The sequence below is a fragment of the Mixophyes fleayi genome, chromosome 8, assembly GCF_038048845.1.
Source record: "Mixophyes fleayi isolate aMixFle1 chromosome 8, aMixFle1.hap1, whole genome shotgun sequence".
Taxonomy (NCBI): Eukaryota; Metazoa; Chordata; class Amphibia; order Anura; family Limnodynastidae; genus Mixophyes; species Mixophyes fleayi.
Window position 1 is genome coordinate 107,271,543 of NC_134409.1, and position 17,341 is coordinate 107,288,883.

At 42.2% G+C, this 17,341-nt stretch overlaps 1 protein-coding gene across 3 annotated transcripts in view; it reads left to right on the plus strand.

Moving 5' to 3' along the window:
- LOC142099563 (inter-alpha-trypsin inhibitor heavy chain H3-like) overlaps positions 1–17,341 on the plus strand; it is a 185,038-nt gene that overhangs the window by 154,624 nt on the left and 13,073 nt on the right. For all 3 annotated transcript variants that reach the window (XM_075183114.1, XM_075183116.1, XM_075183115.1), the window contains 3 exons: positions 946–1,150; positions 1,821–1,993; positions 4,764–4,875. In XM_075183114.1, coding sequence (XP_075039215.1) covers positions 946–1,150; positions 1,821–1,993; positions 4,764–4,875 — 490 coding nt within the window. The remainder of the gene's footprint in view (positions 1–945; positions 1,151–1,820; positions 1,994–4,763; positions 4,876–17,341) is intronic.

A 17,341-nucleotide genomic window follows, 5' to 3' on the forward strand; every position in this document is an offset into this window, starting at 1 on the left:
ACTGTTTGCTATTGCTCTAGAATAGAATCCCACAGACCACTAGAAATATGGAGCATAAAATGCACAAAGTGAATGTCTCTCACCTCTTCATATAACCTTTTCAACTTAACCTTAAGACTCTAATAAGCAAATAATGGCACCGACAATAATGGCATCTAATAGGTCATTTTAATTTAAATTTGGAAAACAACTGCGAGACAGCAAACAATTGAAGACTGAACCATTCTGTGGATGGCGGTTTCGGCCCTGAATCCACTTAACCAAGGATTTACACCTTTACCATATGGCCGGCGGTAAATCTGGCGTCAGGTGACTACGCCCCCTCTCGACTCACAATAACCTACCCTCACTAAACTTATTAAGGGGTCCTCCTAAGAAGGATCAAGGGCCACCGTTACCTTGAAGGGGGCAGTGACCTGCAGCCAATCAGCAATAGCGTCATATGTCACAGCCGCTGATCGCATTGCTTCCCTACCAAACTGTGCCTGCTCTGTGACGCAGGGAAAGGAAAGTATGAGCTCTAAATCCAAAACTAGGAGTGGGTAGGTGGGTTTTCAGCCAGGAAGAAGAGGCAGCTTATGTGCAGCCAGTGATTATATCTACTTCTTAATCACTCCCCTTTTGCAACTATTGGCTGACCTGTGGCTGAACTGTGAATTCCTGAGTTGCTGTTAGATAGATGCTCCATACACTAGCGATTTTAAGAACGTTTGTTTTTATAACTCTCTTTTCATAGCATAACTATAAGATCATTCCAGTATACTCTCACAGGTCTTGTGACATCACATAACGTTATAATACTACAATACTTTTTATTTTATGAACAGACTTCTAATAGTAATAAGTAACAGGATGAAACAGTCACATACATGTTTGCAATAAATACTTCACATCAATCCTTAAAGAATTATTTTGATATTATTGTCAATATATTCGCTTCCTTAGGCATTGCAGTCAACGCAGAACTAATTGGAAACAAGAAAACAGACAACAATGTGATATCAAATGAAACTTATTTTGGAAGACTGGGGATTGTAAACAGAGAGAAGAGCCTGAAAATTGAGGTGACCACTCAGATGATCACTATCCTAAATGGTGATAACACGGAGATGTTCACATGGGGAGATATAACATCTGTAAGCAAGGAAGGGTAAGGAACTGAATGTTACTCTGATTCAATAGTCACTAAATTAACAAATCTGTACTAGCTCATAAGGTGATGTCCATGTGAGAACTATGCCTCTCCCACAACCTTTCTCTCCAGTGTGCAGTGATACACAACAGTCATATCCAGAAGTGCAAAACTGCAGGCCCACAGTTAAAGTAACGCTTTGTGACTTAATGAGCTGACTTTGTGGAGCGTGCAGTGAATTTAAACATGATAATAATGGTATTTTAAGGAGTACAGAGTTGAGCAAGCTGTTCCTTACTAAACAAGATATTTAAATAAGATTTAAGGGGTGGAGAGGGCACACTTACATGGATGATCAGCAGAGAACCGAAGAACCATTTTCCACAACAAAAGGATTTGTTTTTTACATATCCTTGTAAGTGGTGGAATAGAAAACTCAGGTCTATGCTATCAATGGCACGTCTTTTGCACTTTCCAGATGTGTTTGAGCATTGTTCACAGAAACATTTGTTACATCACAATGGCTCACCCAGGACATTTACACTGTCTAATCATTTTGTAGATGAGCCACATATTTTGTAAAGAAGTAGCAGGGATGGCATTTCTTTAGAAATGCAGATGTTTAAGAAGCAAGGGTAAAGGTAAATAAAGGCTGTTCCAATACACTGTTATGTATTCATTATTTCAGGTTCAATTTGGCAATCAGCAAGAAAAAGAATGTGACAGTTTCATTTGGAGAAGGGGCGAAATTTGTTATTATTTTGCATGAAGTTTGGAAAGATCACCCTCTCCACAGGGATTTCTTAGGATTTTATACTTTGGATGATCATAAATTTTCTGGAGGAGTTCATGGACTTCTAGGTAAGGATTTATATTTTGTATTGTATAGTTACGAGAAGGAATTATAACCACACAGACTGGTTTTATCACTTATATAATAAAGCTTAATTGTATGGGGAGTTGTTACCGAACCATATTTGTAGCTACACAAGAAAGAAAAGCAAGTAGTTATATATATATATATATATATATATATATATATGTAGCATGCACTTAGGCATAAGATATAAATTTCCTTTTATTAATCTTTATTCAATTTTATTAAAACTTTGTTGAACAAAAGAGAATTGTGGAAAAGATCAGTTGAGCTCTCCAATTGCGGTCTTCGCTGACTATCATATCTAATCAGTCCGCCTATTGATTGTAATGTAGTAAGATATAAGATTAGATCAATTATTAATGAAAATCCCAAGAAGACAGTAAACCTACTCTATAATATATAATATAACAAGTAGGTTTAATTATTAAGATTGTGATCCCGTTGTAATACTGGTCTCGATCTCTGATGTCAGACAGAGGACATTTATTTACCTAATTGCAAATGTGAATTGCTGCTCTCATGACCCACATTGAGTGGGTAATTACCTGGGGCACACTATCAAATATTCAGTATTAGACCCAACATATTGTCCCAAATTGCCATACTGATCATTGTCAGAAGCCACATGTGGTCCCTAGTTAAACCAACAGCGCTTCACTATGGCTTGTTCCCATATCTTGCTGCTGCACTCTTGAAACTGACAAGTGTATTATCACAGAATTCACAGGAATGGTTGGATTCTTTGCAATCTGCCTGATATGACCTTATCCACCATGGAGGTGTGGAGTCTAATGAGGTGTAGGTTTTCGCCAGAGACCCCCAGAAGGGGGTTTGGGTTTTGCTGCTCACATCCTGCAGGTTGCGGTTCTCCAGTTGGGTACCAGGCGAGACTGACAGAAGAAGATTTTATTAGTTGACAACGAGTGACCAGAATATGAACGGATATAGAATAGCTAGTTACCAGGATTAGTTGTAAAGCCTATAGCACTGGATACCAGGCTCTGCTGAATAAGAATGGATACAGAATTCCATGATTCAAGGAATAGCTGAGAAGTATATTGCGATGGATACCAGGATCTGCTGAATAAGAATGGACACAGAATTCCAGGATACAAGGAGTAGCTGAGAAGCATGTAGCGCTGGATACCAGGATCTGCTGAATAGGAATGGATGTGTTAGAAACCCATCCAGCCTGTACAACAAAACCCGGAGTCTGCTCTGAATGCTGGTGTTCACTGTTGCCCCTAGTGGTGGGGACAGACTTGGCTGCAGACAAACAGAGGGTCGTGAGATGTGTACTGGCCAAGGAGAACCCAGGAAGAGAATGCTATGGCAGACAGCAGACAACGTGTCCAAGGAACAAACCAAGGTCATGGGTCACAGGCACAGGTTCTGAGTCCAGAGACAGGTGTAAGATCGAGATCACAAGCAGAGGTTCAAAATCCAGGTTCAAGCAATTGTTTGGGGTCAGAAGCAGAGGTTCAAGGTCCAGAAACAGGTAAAGGTCATACACAATAGTTCAATCCAGAAGGCTTACACCAAATAGCACAGGAGCAGGTTAGCAGACAGGGAACTGGAAGCTATAACCGGCAGTGAAGCTCAGACCTCACTGCCTTAAATATTACTGAGAGCCAATCAGGACAGAGGAGAACAGGGCTGACAATCAGCCTCAGGAGTTGGAGGATGTCACTGCACCCGCCTGCATCTATGCAACAAGGATAATCCCAAAGAATAAAAACAGAGCATAGAAATTAGAGCACGCGCCCGGCTGCTAGTCCACGCCAGGATGCAGGCGTACCGCCGTGGCTCCTGACAGGATGCAGGATATCAGGATTAGCTGAGAAGCATGTAGCGCTGGATACCAGGACTGCTGAATAGGAATGGATGCAGGATACCAGGATTAGCTGAGAAGCATTTAGCACTGTTTGACAGGATCTGCTGAATAGGAACGCATACAGAATACCAGGATACAATGATTAGCTGAGAAGCATATAGCACTGGATACCAGGATCTGTTGAATAGGAACAGATACAGGATACAAGGATTAGCTAGGATCTGCAGAATTGGAATGGACACAGGACACCAGGCTACACCAGGAATACACAGCAGCCAAACAATCCAGCAGTTTAGCGGGTTACAGGACAAGAAGATCTGGCACCATATTGCCTGAAAAGGTGCCCTTAATGGTCTGGAGAATGAAGGGGTGTTAAAAGCAATCAGCCTATGACTGAACAGATAAAAACATAAAAGACAGGTCATGCACAAAACCGAAATCCAATAGGACAGCCACCCTCGGAAGCGAAGTTGTCACCACCAGAGAGAGGGCTGACGGAAATGAACTGCGTTGCACATCTGACCCCGGTAAATACTTCAGAGGGTCCGGTCAAGTATCCTCATATGCGCCGTACCATAATTCTCTAATATCCACATATGTATCTTACTCCTAAGAGTACAGTATATATATATATATATATATATATACAGTATATATGCTACTTGCTTTTCTTTCTTGTGTGGTATTATGTATTATATAATGTTTTCCTGTAGTGTGTGTTTGTGTGTGTTCAATTACAAATGAATCTGACTAAGCATTAAACAGAAGGGACTTTTCACTGCCTTTTAGTTTCTTATGTTTTGAAAAACTACAACATATTTAGATTCTTTTTGATGCATTATAAATCAAACACAAGTTATCCTGCGGCATTATAATATTTGTAATGTATTTAAAAAAAATATGCTTTTTTCTTTAAGGACAATTTTTTCACGGCATTGATTATGAAATTTTCGAAGTTCACAAATCAGACAAGACTGAAAAACCAGATGCAACAATGTTAGTGAAGAATAAGCTGCTGACAGTGACAAGGTACAGAATGCTTTGTTTATATTTCACTGTAACTTTACAAATAATATTTATTAATAAAACATAAATGTAACATGATGGATATGCAGATATGTGTCTGTATTAATATTATTGAAGTGTAACAAGATGAATTTGCATATTCTTGCTGTAGCTTCTGATTACCTGGTTGGTGGTGTATGTGTTCTCTCAACAAAACCTACTTCGAGAATACTCTTGAGTCAACTATCCATTTCTAGCTCAGCTTATTTGTAGGGTTTTATATGCATCTTTCAACTTCACACTCCACCAAGTTCATTTACTAATTTGCACTGGGATGACAGCTCATATCTATCCATTGTCAGGAAACTGGCAAGTACAGTTTCAGACTTAACAGGGATCTCTCTGAGTGAACACCCATGCTTACACTGCTTGGTTTCCTACTCTCAATCTCATCACCAATTTCACTCCCTGCATTAGTGTCTCCCTCCCAGAACGCAGACAGCCTTTAGTATTGTCAGCATTTTGGTAGCCAGGTTTCAAGCACACACAGCAATCAGGTTTATTTGGAATCACTCAACAGGTTGGTGTCGAAGGGGTACAGTACTCAAAACCTACCCGATCACTTATGCTCTTCCCTCTAAGACAGGTGTTGCTGGATTAAGGTTTTTGTCCCTGCATCCAAGTCACACTTTTAAGACTTGGATGTATATTTACTAAACTGCGGGTTTGAAAAAGTGGAGATGTTGCCTATAGCAACCAATCAGATTCTAGCTGTCATTTTGTAGAATGCACTAAATAAATGAAAGCTAGGATCTGATTGGTTGCTATAGGCAACATCTCCACTTTTCCAAACCTGCAGTTTAGTAAATTCTTTAAAAACTCACATAATGCATGGAAAATGACAATCACTAGTCTACACTGTAATGGGCATTACATTAAAGCAAACAAAAAGTCTTACAAAAAAAATAATCTTACATCCTGCACAGACTGGGCACTTATAGATTGTACCACAGAAGTTAATAACCTTTAGCAAAGCCTCCTACAATCTGGAGATCTAAAAAAAACTATATATTGTATGTTATAAGCGTTCGTTTAGGTTGATATCTGGGATATTCACTGAGAATGCATCTTGTTTTTAAGCATAATAATGGTCATTTATGAACATGCAAAATGAAACCATGCAGCATATTTCATTATGCTCCTATTGTATGTCTCAATGTGCCCCTGTAGACTTCTAATCTTATCATTTTAAGCTGCAATGTACTCATTTTATGCATGCACTGTGGTTGTATTGTTTATTAGATGCCTTGTTATTCGGTAAGCCCAACCCATGGGAAAGCTGGCAACTTTTAAACCTGGTGGGAAAACATAGATAAGTGGCCCGGAATCTCCAGGCAGCACACAACAATGGAAAAATCGATGTGTTTTTTCTATTGTGCGCATGGTCTGTGGAATGTTGGCATGGTTTTATACAGCCAATAAAATATATGGAAAATCCTTATTTCAAAGTGCTGTTATCAAATACCATGAAAACCTATATGACCTGTATCCAATGAGGAGCCTATTATAGTTACCAATTTATAACACAGACAGTTCTAGTGACATAGATACATTACAAACAGTATTCTGGTGACCTCTATTCAATACAGAGAGAGTTATGTGTTCAATTTCCAATACAAAGTGTATTCTAGTGTCCTCTGTACAATATAAAGGAACACTGGTCAGCATGGTGGCTTAGTGGTTAGTACTTCTGCTTCTCAGCACTGGGGTCATGAGTTCAATTCCCGATCATGTCCTTATCTGTGTGGAGTTTTTATGTTCTCCCCTTGTTTGCCTGGGTTTAATCCTTCACTCCAAAAACATGCTAGTAGGTTAATTGGCTGCTATTATATTGACCTTGGTCTCTCTCAGTCTATGTGTATGTTAGGAAATTTAGTTATATGTATTTTGATCAATTTGTCCACAATTACTATGGTCACAATTTTGCTCCTGACATTTTCTTCTTTGAACTGATATGAGTTAGCTCTTCGTGAGATATTGCAACTGGTAACATTGGCATATTTTTATTAAATAGAGGAGTTTTAGTACAAACCCAACAATTTGTGACTTCTAACATTTTACCTAGCATGACATGCAATTGGTCAACTGGATATTCTTTCTTGTAAAACTCATTATCATCATAACACTATCTTATGGACCTTTCTTCTGGTGGAGTACCACAATACTCAAATACATATAAGAATTGGTGGTAATTCTTTACAATCTCTGAATTTCCTGTTTAGAAAAGAAGCAGAAATGGTCTTATTAAAATGATCCTCATTTAATATATCAGATGGGCTATCACATCCCCAATTCCTCATCAATTCATCTCCAAAATATATTAAACCTGGTAATGCTACAGAAAATCATTAGTACCTAAGCAGCAAGGTTGAAGGTTCTTTGTGACATGAGTTGATAACTAAATTAGCTGATTATAGATCATCAGCTCTATCTTGATTGACAAGTTCTTTTAGGTGTAACTTAGTTTTTTTTTTTTTATCTACGTACAGTTCTGAGTTCTTTGGTTCTTTTAAGCTTGGGTCCTTGACCTGTTTTTGCAATGGGAACTGTTGATCCAAGTGTCTTTCTCTGCAACTTTTTTAACAGTATCAGTTGTTAGTAGAAGCTGTCAATTAGTAGGACCATCCTATCGAACTCTAAGGGAACCACAGCATAAGACATTTCTTACCATAACATAGTCTCCAAGCTGTATCTTGTGTGCAGGCCCAAACGCTGATTCTGCTTGAATGTCATTCTGGATTCCTTCTGCAGTTCTTTAGACAATTGTATGACATATTGAACAGTTAGATCATGATGCAGTTTAAGTCAGTCTGAGGATAAGTAATGTATCTTAGTTAAGGTCCAAATAACAGTTCACATGGAGAGAGATTGTGTAGAGGTTTAGGTGTGATTGTGATACTATGAATGCTTCTACCCATGCCATTCTTGTCTCTTTTGTGATCTTAGCTGTCACTCACCGGACCGTGAGTGCCTCTTCCCGGACATTTAGGAACCGTGGCCGTCCTCCATCCTGAGGGTCTGCGCATGCGCAGCCCTTTCCTATACTTTAGTGTATGTCCCTTTAACTCAATTGGCAGATCAGGCAACACTCCCTATATTAAGCACCTGTGGTCAACACCACGTTGCCTGATCTTGGAGTCTCATTCCCTATGAGTCTCTGAAGGTGTTCCTGTATTCCTCGTGTTTTCAGCGCTGCTGATTCCTGTGGTTTCCAAACCACTTCTACCTCTGTGGTTTCCAAACCACTTCTACTACTGTGGTTCCCATACCACTTCTACCATCAACTGTATCATCGTGACTGTTTGCTGATTCCTATCCGCTGCCTCCGTGCACTACAGTCTTCCAAACCACTTCAACGCTATTACATATCATTGTGACTGTTTGCTGGTTCCTACCCGCTGCCTCCGTGCACTCCAACCTTTACTTTACATCCACTCACCTGTTCCTCATCAAGTCCGTGAGCTGATTCCTATCCGCTGCCTCCGTGCACTACAGCCTCCAGCCTCCAGCCTACACTCGCCTGTGTTCATTATCGTGACTGTTAGCTGATGTCTATCCGCTGCTTCCGTGCACTACAGCCTCCAGCCTACAACTCGCCTGTGTTCATCATCGTGACTGTTAGCTGATGTCTATCCGCTGCTTCCGTGCACTACAGCCTCCAGCCTACAACTCGCCTGTGTTCATCATCGTGACAAGTTAGCTGATTCCTATCCGCTGCCCCTGTGCACTGCAGTCTCTTCTCAGCTCTCCTGTGTTTCCTCGAGACTGCTGCTCTCATTGCCATTCGCTACTCTCCGTGATCAACAGCTCCTGGTCTACTCTGCTCTCCCGTGTTCCATCGCTACTGACACCCATTGGTTGCTACTGGTTACCTCCGTGTACCGCAGAGTCCTGCTGCTGCTGACCGCGCTATCACCCATCTACTGCTGACCCGCTCTCCACGCCTTCACGTGTCCCGCTGGTCTACTCTCCTGTCAGCATTGGATTTGTATCTCATCAACTACTCCTCTGCTGGATCATCTTCACTCTCCTGGGTCCTCCTTGAGTCCAGTTCCACGTGTTACTGATTCCTGTGGATTCGTGTCCCTGTTGGTCTCTTATCTGTGCGCTGCACCTACTAGACCGCTGCCTCATCTATCCTGGGACTTTTCATCCAGCCGGCCTCCTGCCGCTCAGGTATCGCTGCACTCCTATCTGACTGCCTGCTTCTGAACCACGGTATGCATACTTCTCATTGACTGTGCTGGTGTATTGCATATCTTGCTGGACTGTGTTGGTTCTCCTCTGGAGTCTGCTATCCGCTGAGTCTATTGCCATCATTGACTGTGTTAACTTGTGCTGGACTACTTCAAGAGACTTTCTATATTTGCAGACCTGTTCAGTCATTTATATATATTGTGCATGTTACTGTGGATCGTGTATAGGTGCCTGTGTATATCCTGTGTTGCAGTCTCTCCCCGTGCACCTCCTCACATATATATTCAGTGGTACAACTTGCTAGCAGCAGACCACTGATCCCTGCTTCCAGTATATCACCTGTTCCAGTATCCTCTCACATAGCAGTGGTACAACTTGCTATCGCAGACCACTGACTCTCCGGATACCTCCACTTGGATTCCATTCCTTCACTCAGACAGCGGTACCACTTGCTATCCGCAGACCGCTGACTCTCATCACCTCCTCGTTTCTGTTGGACATTCCCCCTCACTATAGCAGTGGTACAACTTGCTATCGCAGACCACTGACTACCTTCACGTGTCCTTGTCCTACAGTTCCTCGTGTACTATTACCTCCATATTACCAGTGCTGCTAGTCATAGACTTTCCTGAGCATCTCATCATCTGCTGTTTCCTGTTCCGTGATCACCCAGCTACCAGAGTACCCTATTACCATCTACATTGCTCTGGTAAGCCTACCACCTGGTGATCTCTGGGTAAAGACTCCTAGTGCCCGTGACAGTAAGATCAGGCCATGACAGACCCAGATACGGAACCTACAGCCAAAGAGATGCTGCAGCATCTGGTCAGCCGTGTGGAGCAACAGGATGCCCGCCAACAGCTGTTACTTCAGTGTTATCAATCGTTAACCTCCCAAGGAACATCTGGACAGACTGTGACAGCTACTACTGAGGCTCCTGTGCTTTCCTCCGTTTCCCCAGTGCCATCCCAGGTGTCTACAGCTTCTACGCTTCACCTGCCTACTCCGTCAAAATACGATGGAGACCCCAAAACTTGTAGGGGTTTTCTTACTCAATGCTCAGTTCATTTTGAGCTCCAACCTCAAAATTTTTCTACCCATCGTTCCAGAGTGGCCTATCTTATTTCATTGTTTTCTGGACAAGCTCTCGCATGGGCTTCCCCTCTGTGGGAAAGAAACGATCCATTGTTACAGGATAGTGCCGAATTTATTTCCACGTTCCGAAGTGTATTCGATGAACCAGGTCGTGTTATTTCCGCTGCATCCAGCATTCTCCGTCTTCGCCAAGGATCTCGCACTGTGGCTCAGTACGTCATTAGATTTCGGATATTAGCCTCTGAACTTCAGTGGAACGCTGAGGCACTGATCGCCGCCTTCTGGCAGGGGCTTTCCGATAAAATTAAAAACGCACTGACTTCACAAGAACTACCCTCCTCTTTAGAAGATTTGATCTCTCTTTGCCATCGGGTAGACCTGAGGTTTCGTGAAAGAGAACCTGAGAAAACAACTTCGGTTAAAACACCTCTTCTCTCAAATCCTCAATTTCACCCAGCTTCATCTCCGGTGATACCCATGGAGATAGGTCGCTCCAAATTAACTTTAGAGGAGAGGGACCGAAGAATAAAGAATAGACTTTGTATCTATTGTGCCGATTCCACGCATATGCTCAATTCTTGTCCCAGGAAATGCCGGGCTCTAACCAATACTGGGGAGATAAGGTTAGGGTTCCTGGAGTCCTCTCCATCTTCTACGAAATTAAAAGCCTGTGCTTTTGAGGTTACGATTTCCTTTGCTACCAAATCCTTTGAGGCTCAAGCACTGATTGATTCCGGAGCAGCAGGAAATTTCATTTCCAAATCATTAGTGAATCAATGGTCCCTACCAGTGATTACCTTGAAAACACCGATTACTGTGACTGCTATGGATGGATCACGTCTCATTAATGGTCTCATCACCCAGAGTACGTCTCCAGTAACGCTTCAGATTGGTGGGCTACACCATGAAGAGATTTCGTTTTTAATTCTTCCTGTTACGACAAGTCCGATTGTCTTAGGCCTTCCATGGCTTCAATGTCATTCTCCCCAGATTGACTGGCGCACTTCTCAAGTTACATCGTGGGGAGCTGAATGTCATCATCGTTGTCTCTCTCAAGTGGTTTCATTCAAAAGACAGCATTCGTCTATTCCACCAGGTCCTCCTCCACAGGATCCTTTATCTACGGATCTGTGCGATAAGGTTCAGTCTGAACGCCTTCCTCCTCATCGGGCGTTCGTGACGTCATCGGACGTTGAAGATGGATCTCAGGAGTCATCTTCAAAAAGTCAAGGGCTGGTGGTTCACGGTCACCATCCGTCTTTTCCGGAATTTCCTGCCCTCCCGCCCACCCAAGTTCCTGCTGTGGTGACTGTTTGTCAGACCTTCAAAAATATCTGGTCTCAGGTCAAAACCTGTTTAAAGAAGACATCTAACAAATATAAGTCTTTTGCAGATAAGAAGAGGCGGGCTATTCCACCACTAAAAATTGGAGATCGTGTCTGGTTATCTACCAAAAATATTCGTTTGAAGGTCCCATCTATGAAATTCGCCCCTCGTTTTATTGGTCCATATAGGATCATTCAAGTAATCAATCCAGTATGTGTTAAACTTCTTCTTCCTAAGAATCTTCGGATTTCCAATGCCTTCCATGTGTCTTTACTCAAACCTCTTATTATCAACCGTTTCTCAAATCCTCCCTCAGCTCCGCAGCCAGTTCAAGTTCATCAGGAGGAGGATTTTGAGATTACTGATGTACTAGACGCAAAAATTTCGCAAGGAGTCCTCCGTTTCCTCGTTCATTGGAAGGGCTTTGGTCCTGAGGAGCGCTCTTGGATCAAAGCTGAAGATCTTAATGCTCCTGCCCTTTTGAAGAAGTTCTACTCCAAAAATCCGGACAAGCCCGGTTCCAGGCGTTCTGTGCCCACCTTTAAAAGGGGGGGTACTGTCACTCACCGGACCGTGAGTGCCTCTTCCCGGACATTTAGGAACTGTGGCCGTCCTCCATCCTGAGGGTCTGCGCATGCGCAGCCCTTTCCTATACTTTAGTGTATGTCCCTTTAACTCAATTGGCAGATCAGGCAACACTCCCTATATTAAGCACCTGTGGTCAACACCACGTTGCCTGATCTTGGAGTCTCATTCCCTATGAGTCTCTGAAGGTGTTCCTGTATTCCTCGTGTTTTCAGCGCTGCTGATTCCTGTGGTTTCCAAACCACTTCTACCTCTGTGGTTTCCAAACCACTTCTACTACTGTGGTTCCCATACCACTTCTACCATCAACTGTATCATCGTGACTGTTTGCTGATTCCTATCCGCTGCCTCCGTGCACTACAGTCTTCCAAACCACTTCAACGCTATTACATATCATTGTGACTGTTTGCTGGTTCCTACCCGCTGCCTCCGTGCACTCCAACCTTTACTTTACATCCACTCACCTGTTCCTCATCAAGTCCGTGAGCTGATTCCTATCCGCTGCCTCCGTGCACTACAGCCTCCAGCCTACACTCGCCTGTGTTCATTATCGTGACTGTTAGCTGATGTCTATCCGCTGCTTCCGTGCACTACAGCCTCCAGCCTACAACTCGCCTGTGTTCATCATCGTGACTGTTAGCTGATGTCTATCCGCTGCTTCCGTGCACTACAGCCTCCAGCCTACAACTCGCCTGTGTTCATCATCGTGACAAGTTAGCTGATTCCTATCCGCTGCCCCTGTGCACTGCAGTCTCTTCTCAGCTCTCCTGTGTTTCCTCGAGACTGCTGCTCTCATTGCCATTCGCTACTCTCCGTGATCAACAGCTCCTGGTCTACTCTGCTCTCCCGTGTTCCATCGCTACTGACACCCATTGGTTGCTACTGGTTACCTCCGTGTACCGCAGAGTCCTGCTGCTGCTGACCGCGCTATCACCCATCTACTGCTGACCCGCTCTCCACGCCTTCACGTGTCCCGCTGGTCTACTCTCCTGTCAGCATTGGATTTGTATCTCATCAACTACTCCTCTGCTGGATCATCTTCACTCTCCTGGGTCCTCCTTGAGTCCAGTTCCACGTGTTACTGATTCCTGTGGATTCGTGTCCCTGTTGGTCTCTTATCTGTGCGCTGCACCTACTAGACCGCTGCCTCATCTATCCTGGGACTTTTCATCCAGCCGGCCTCCTGCCGCTCAGGTATCGCTGCACTCCTATCTGACTGCCTGCTTCTGAACCACGGTATGCATACTTCTCATTGACTGTGCTGGTGTATTGCATATCTTGCTGGACTGTGTTGGTTCTCCTCTGGAGTCTGCTATCCGCTGAGTCTATTGCCATCATTGACTGTGTTAACTTGTGCTGGACTACTTCAAGAGACTTTCTATATTTGCAGACCTGTTCAGTCATTTATATATATTGTGCATGTTACTGTGGATCGTGTATAGGTGCCTGTGTATATCCTGTGTTGCAGTCTCTCCCCGTGCACCTCCTCACATATATATTCAGTGGTACAACTTGCTAGCAGCAGACCACTGATCCCTGCTTCCAGTATCACCTGTTCCAGTATCCTCTCACATAGCAGTGGTACAACTTGCTATCGCAGACCACTGACTCTCCGGATACCTCCACTTGGATTCCATTCCTTCACTCAGACAGCGGTACCACTTGCTATCCGCAGACCGCTGACTCTCATCACCTCCTCGTTTCTGTTGGACATTCCCCCTCACTATAGCAGTGGTACAACTTGCTATCGCAGACCACTGACTACCTTCACGTGTCCTTGTCCTACAGTTCCTCGTGTACTATTACCTCCATATTACCAGTGCTGCTAGTCATAGACTTTCCTGAGCATCTCATCATCTGCTGTTTCCTGTTCCGTGATCACCCAGCTACCAGAGTACCCTATTACCATCTACATTGCTCTGGTAAGCCTACCACCTGGTGATCTCTGGGTAAAGACTCCTAGTGCCCGTGACATTAGCTATCCTATTTTTAATTACTCCCTTTATTCTTTCATCTTTCTAAAGCTTAAGGATGATATAGGTTATGAAGCTTTGAATCTTTGCCCATCATTCTTTAAAACACTTTCCCTGTAACATGAGTTCCCCGGTCACTCTCTATGACTCTGGGTAAAACATATCTACATACAAATTCTTGTAAAATCTTTTTAGCAGTAAACTGCGCTGTGTCTAAAGACCAAGCCTTGACTCACCAACAAAATTTCATGAAAAATCCTCAACTGAGTGTGTAACTGCATATCCTGTAACTATTGAACCATCATGTGTTTGTCTATAACAACTTTCATCAGTTAAGAAAATCAAATCTGCTTTCCCCAATGTAGTCTCCGAAATGTCTGGTTGTACAGAAAAACTTTGACTCATAATACAATCATTCTCATTTTCTTCCTCATCCTCATCTTGTGAGATTTTAGCGGGCTACAGTGTATCAGGAATAAGATTCTGACATTTGTGTATTATAAGGTTAGTAGGAGTTAATAGTGCAATTTCCCATTGTGAAAAACTCGCCGCGGATACGTGTCTGATCTGTGCACAATTCAGGAGTTGAGCAACAGCATGAGGAACAAACAAATGTAATTCCTGCTGTACCACAATATCCTGTGTCTTTTCCACTAGGATTGCTTCTGCAATTATAGACCTTAAACATGAAGGTAATGCTTTTGCTATCTGTCTAATTGTACACTGAAATAATCATGGGTCTATGTTTTCCCTCTGTGAATTTGTGTAAGGACTCCTAAAGCAGTCTTCTTATCATCAGTACAATACAATTGGAAAGATTTCTTATAATTCGGAATGCCTAATGTGACCAAGGCCAAGAGACTTTTAATCTCTTCAGATGCCTCAAATGTAGTCTTCTGAAGCCTGTATTAAGTGACTTTCCTAAGCAGGGTGCCTGGTACACCCATTCAGGAGTGTGCTCAAACTTATCTGGCATATTCTGGGAAATCAATTGTTGAAGAGGAAAATCCTGGTGTCCAATGACAACAGACTGGTTACATACTAAGGAATGAGCATACTGCTTTTTGATTTTGGGGTAGATTTTGGGGTAGAGGGTGTTTAAGAATTAGGGCCACTCTTTGGAAGTCTAAATTTCTCTGGCCAGGTGTTTTAAACAATGGCCTCGGTATTTACCCTTGTCAGTACATAACTGAATTTTCTCCTTGGAAACTTCTGCAAGAAAACACAATAGTTGTTAGTATCCTCAAGGAAAGTCTGGAAAGATATGGAAAGATATGGAACACAGCAAAAGATCATCCATATATTGGATCAGTACAGAACCACCGGTGGGTACAAAAGATTGCAAATTATTTTGCAAAAAAATGTGTAAATGATTTGGAGAAGGATATAGCCTTGGGAAGACAAGTCCAGGTATTTTGAAAACCCAGTAGGTAAAAACAAAAAATAATGTGAATCAAGAATGTATTATTATTAAAAAAAGAAACCACTGCTCCAATTTATGACAGTAAAGTATTCTATATCTGGAGGGATCTCCATCACAATAAAGGGATGGGGTATGGCTATTTGTTCATTTTATGTTACAAAAAACTGTGTGTTCAGGCTCAGAACATGAGAGGGTGGAATTCCATATGCTGAGCTCGAACCTCCTCTTGACTTGGGAATAAAATGTCCACCTCATTCCATAGTAAGGGAAGGAGGGACATCTTTATAACATGGGGAAAAAAAAAATAATTTAAAAAAACTGGTGCAGTCATGGATCCCACTCTGTAACACTACACAGATGCTGCTGAAGACTATTATTTTCAAAGCAAAACAGCTACTTTTCGATAACACAAACATAAAACACAGGTTTGGTTGCCATATTTCAAGTAACAATTAATCTAATACAAACAGTCAGGCATTCTCGAAGTTTAAAGACACGTTGGGTCTGATTCATTAAGGAAAGTAAAGCAAACAAATTTGTAACTTTGAACCTTGGCAAAACCATGCTGTAATGCAAGGGGTGCAGATAAGTTTATTATTTTGCGCATAAGTAAAATACTGGCTGTTTTTTCATGTAGGATGCAAATGCTTGATAGCTTTATTTTTACACCAACATTAAAAGTTGATATAGGACATGCTATACCACAATTATAAATCTGTCCTCACATTTTAAATTTACCTACCTCTGCAATTTGGTTTTGCCAAGGTGAAAAGTTACTCGTTTTTTTTTGCTTTACTTTCCTGATTGAATTAGGCCTATTGTGTTTTGTGATTGGAGATTACAAACTCTGCTAGTTACATATTGAGGAGTTTGCTTAACTTGCCCTTACCTCCTATCTTATCCTTCTTATGCATTTCACTTTTCAATTTTTTAATCATTTGCAATGATTTCATTTTTGTAATGTTTTCTCTTTTGAAAAATATTCATTTCATGCCTCTCTGCTAACTCCAACAATATTGACAATTATTAATACTTTCAATCTGAATTGAGATTGTAACTCTGTCCTGTAGTTGTTCATTTAATTCATCCATAAAAGTTCTCTAATCATAGGTTTAATCTGGACATCTTTCAAATTTGTAAAACCAGCATAACCTTATAATATTCTTGCAATCTTTTATGATATTCAACAACTGTTTCTGACACAAATACAAATACAACTTAGACCAATCAATCTTTGTGGAAACACAAGCTTTAATTAAATCTGAAAAATGTTAACTATCTCTCCCTGCAGTGGCGGATCCAGGGGGGGGCGATCGGGGCGATCGCCCCCCCCTAGCAGGGGCTTGCTGCTGCCGGCTGCACACTGTGCAGGTCCGTTCAGCATTGACAGTATGCTGCCCGGCTGCTCTGATTGTGTTTTAAACACAATCAGAGCAGCGGGACAGCACACTGCCAATGCTGAACGGACCTGCACATACTGTGCAGCCGTCAGCAGCCTTAGAAATTAGAAAGGGGGCAGGGCCTAAATTCCCCCCCCCCTAAAATCGCCCCAGGTAGAGCAGTTGGCTAGATCCGCCCTTTTTTCCCTGCGGCTCTGCAGTTAAAGGCACAGCACCTGCAGTATCACAAATAATTTTGTTATATGATATTTTACCATCGGGCCACATTGCTAAAACCAGCTGGCTTCAGTCTTCCTCTGTCGGTTGATGCAAAACAGATATTGTCTGTACATATTTACAGTTTACAACTTTGCTGTAAAAAAAATTCTAGGATCGGGAACATTTTTCACTATGGATTGTATATCTTGACTGTGTCCATGGTGCCAAGATTG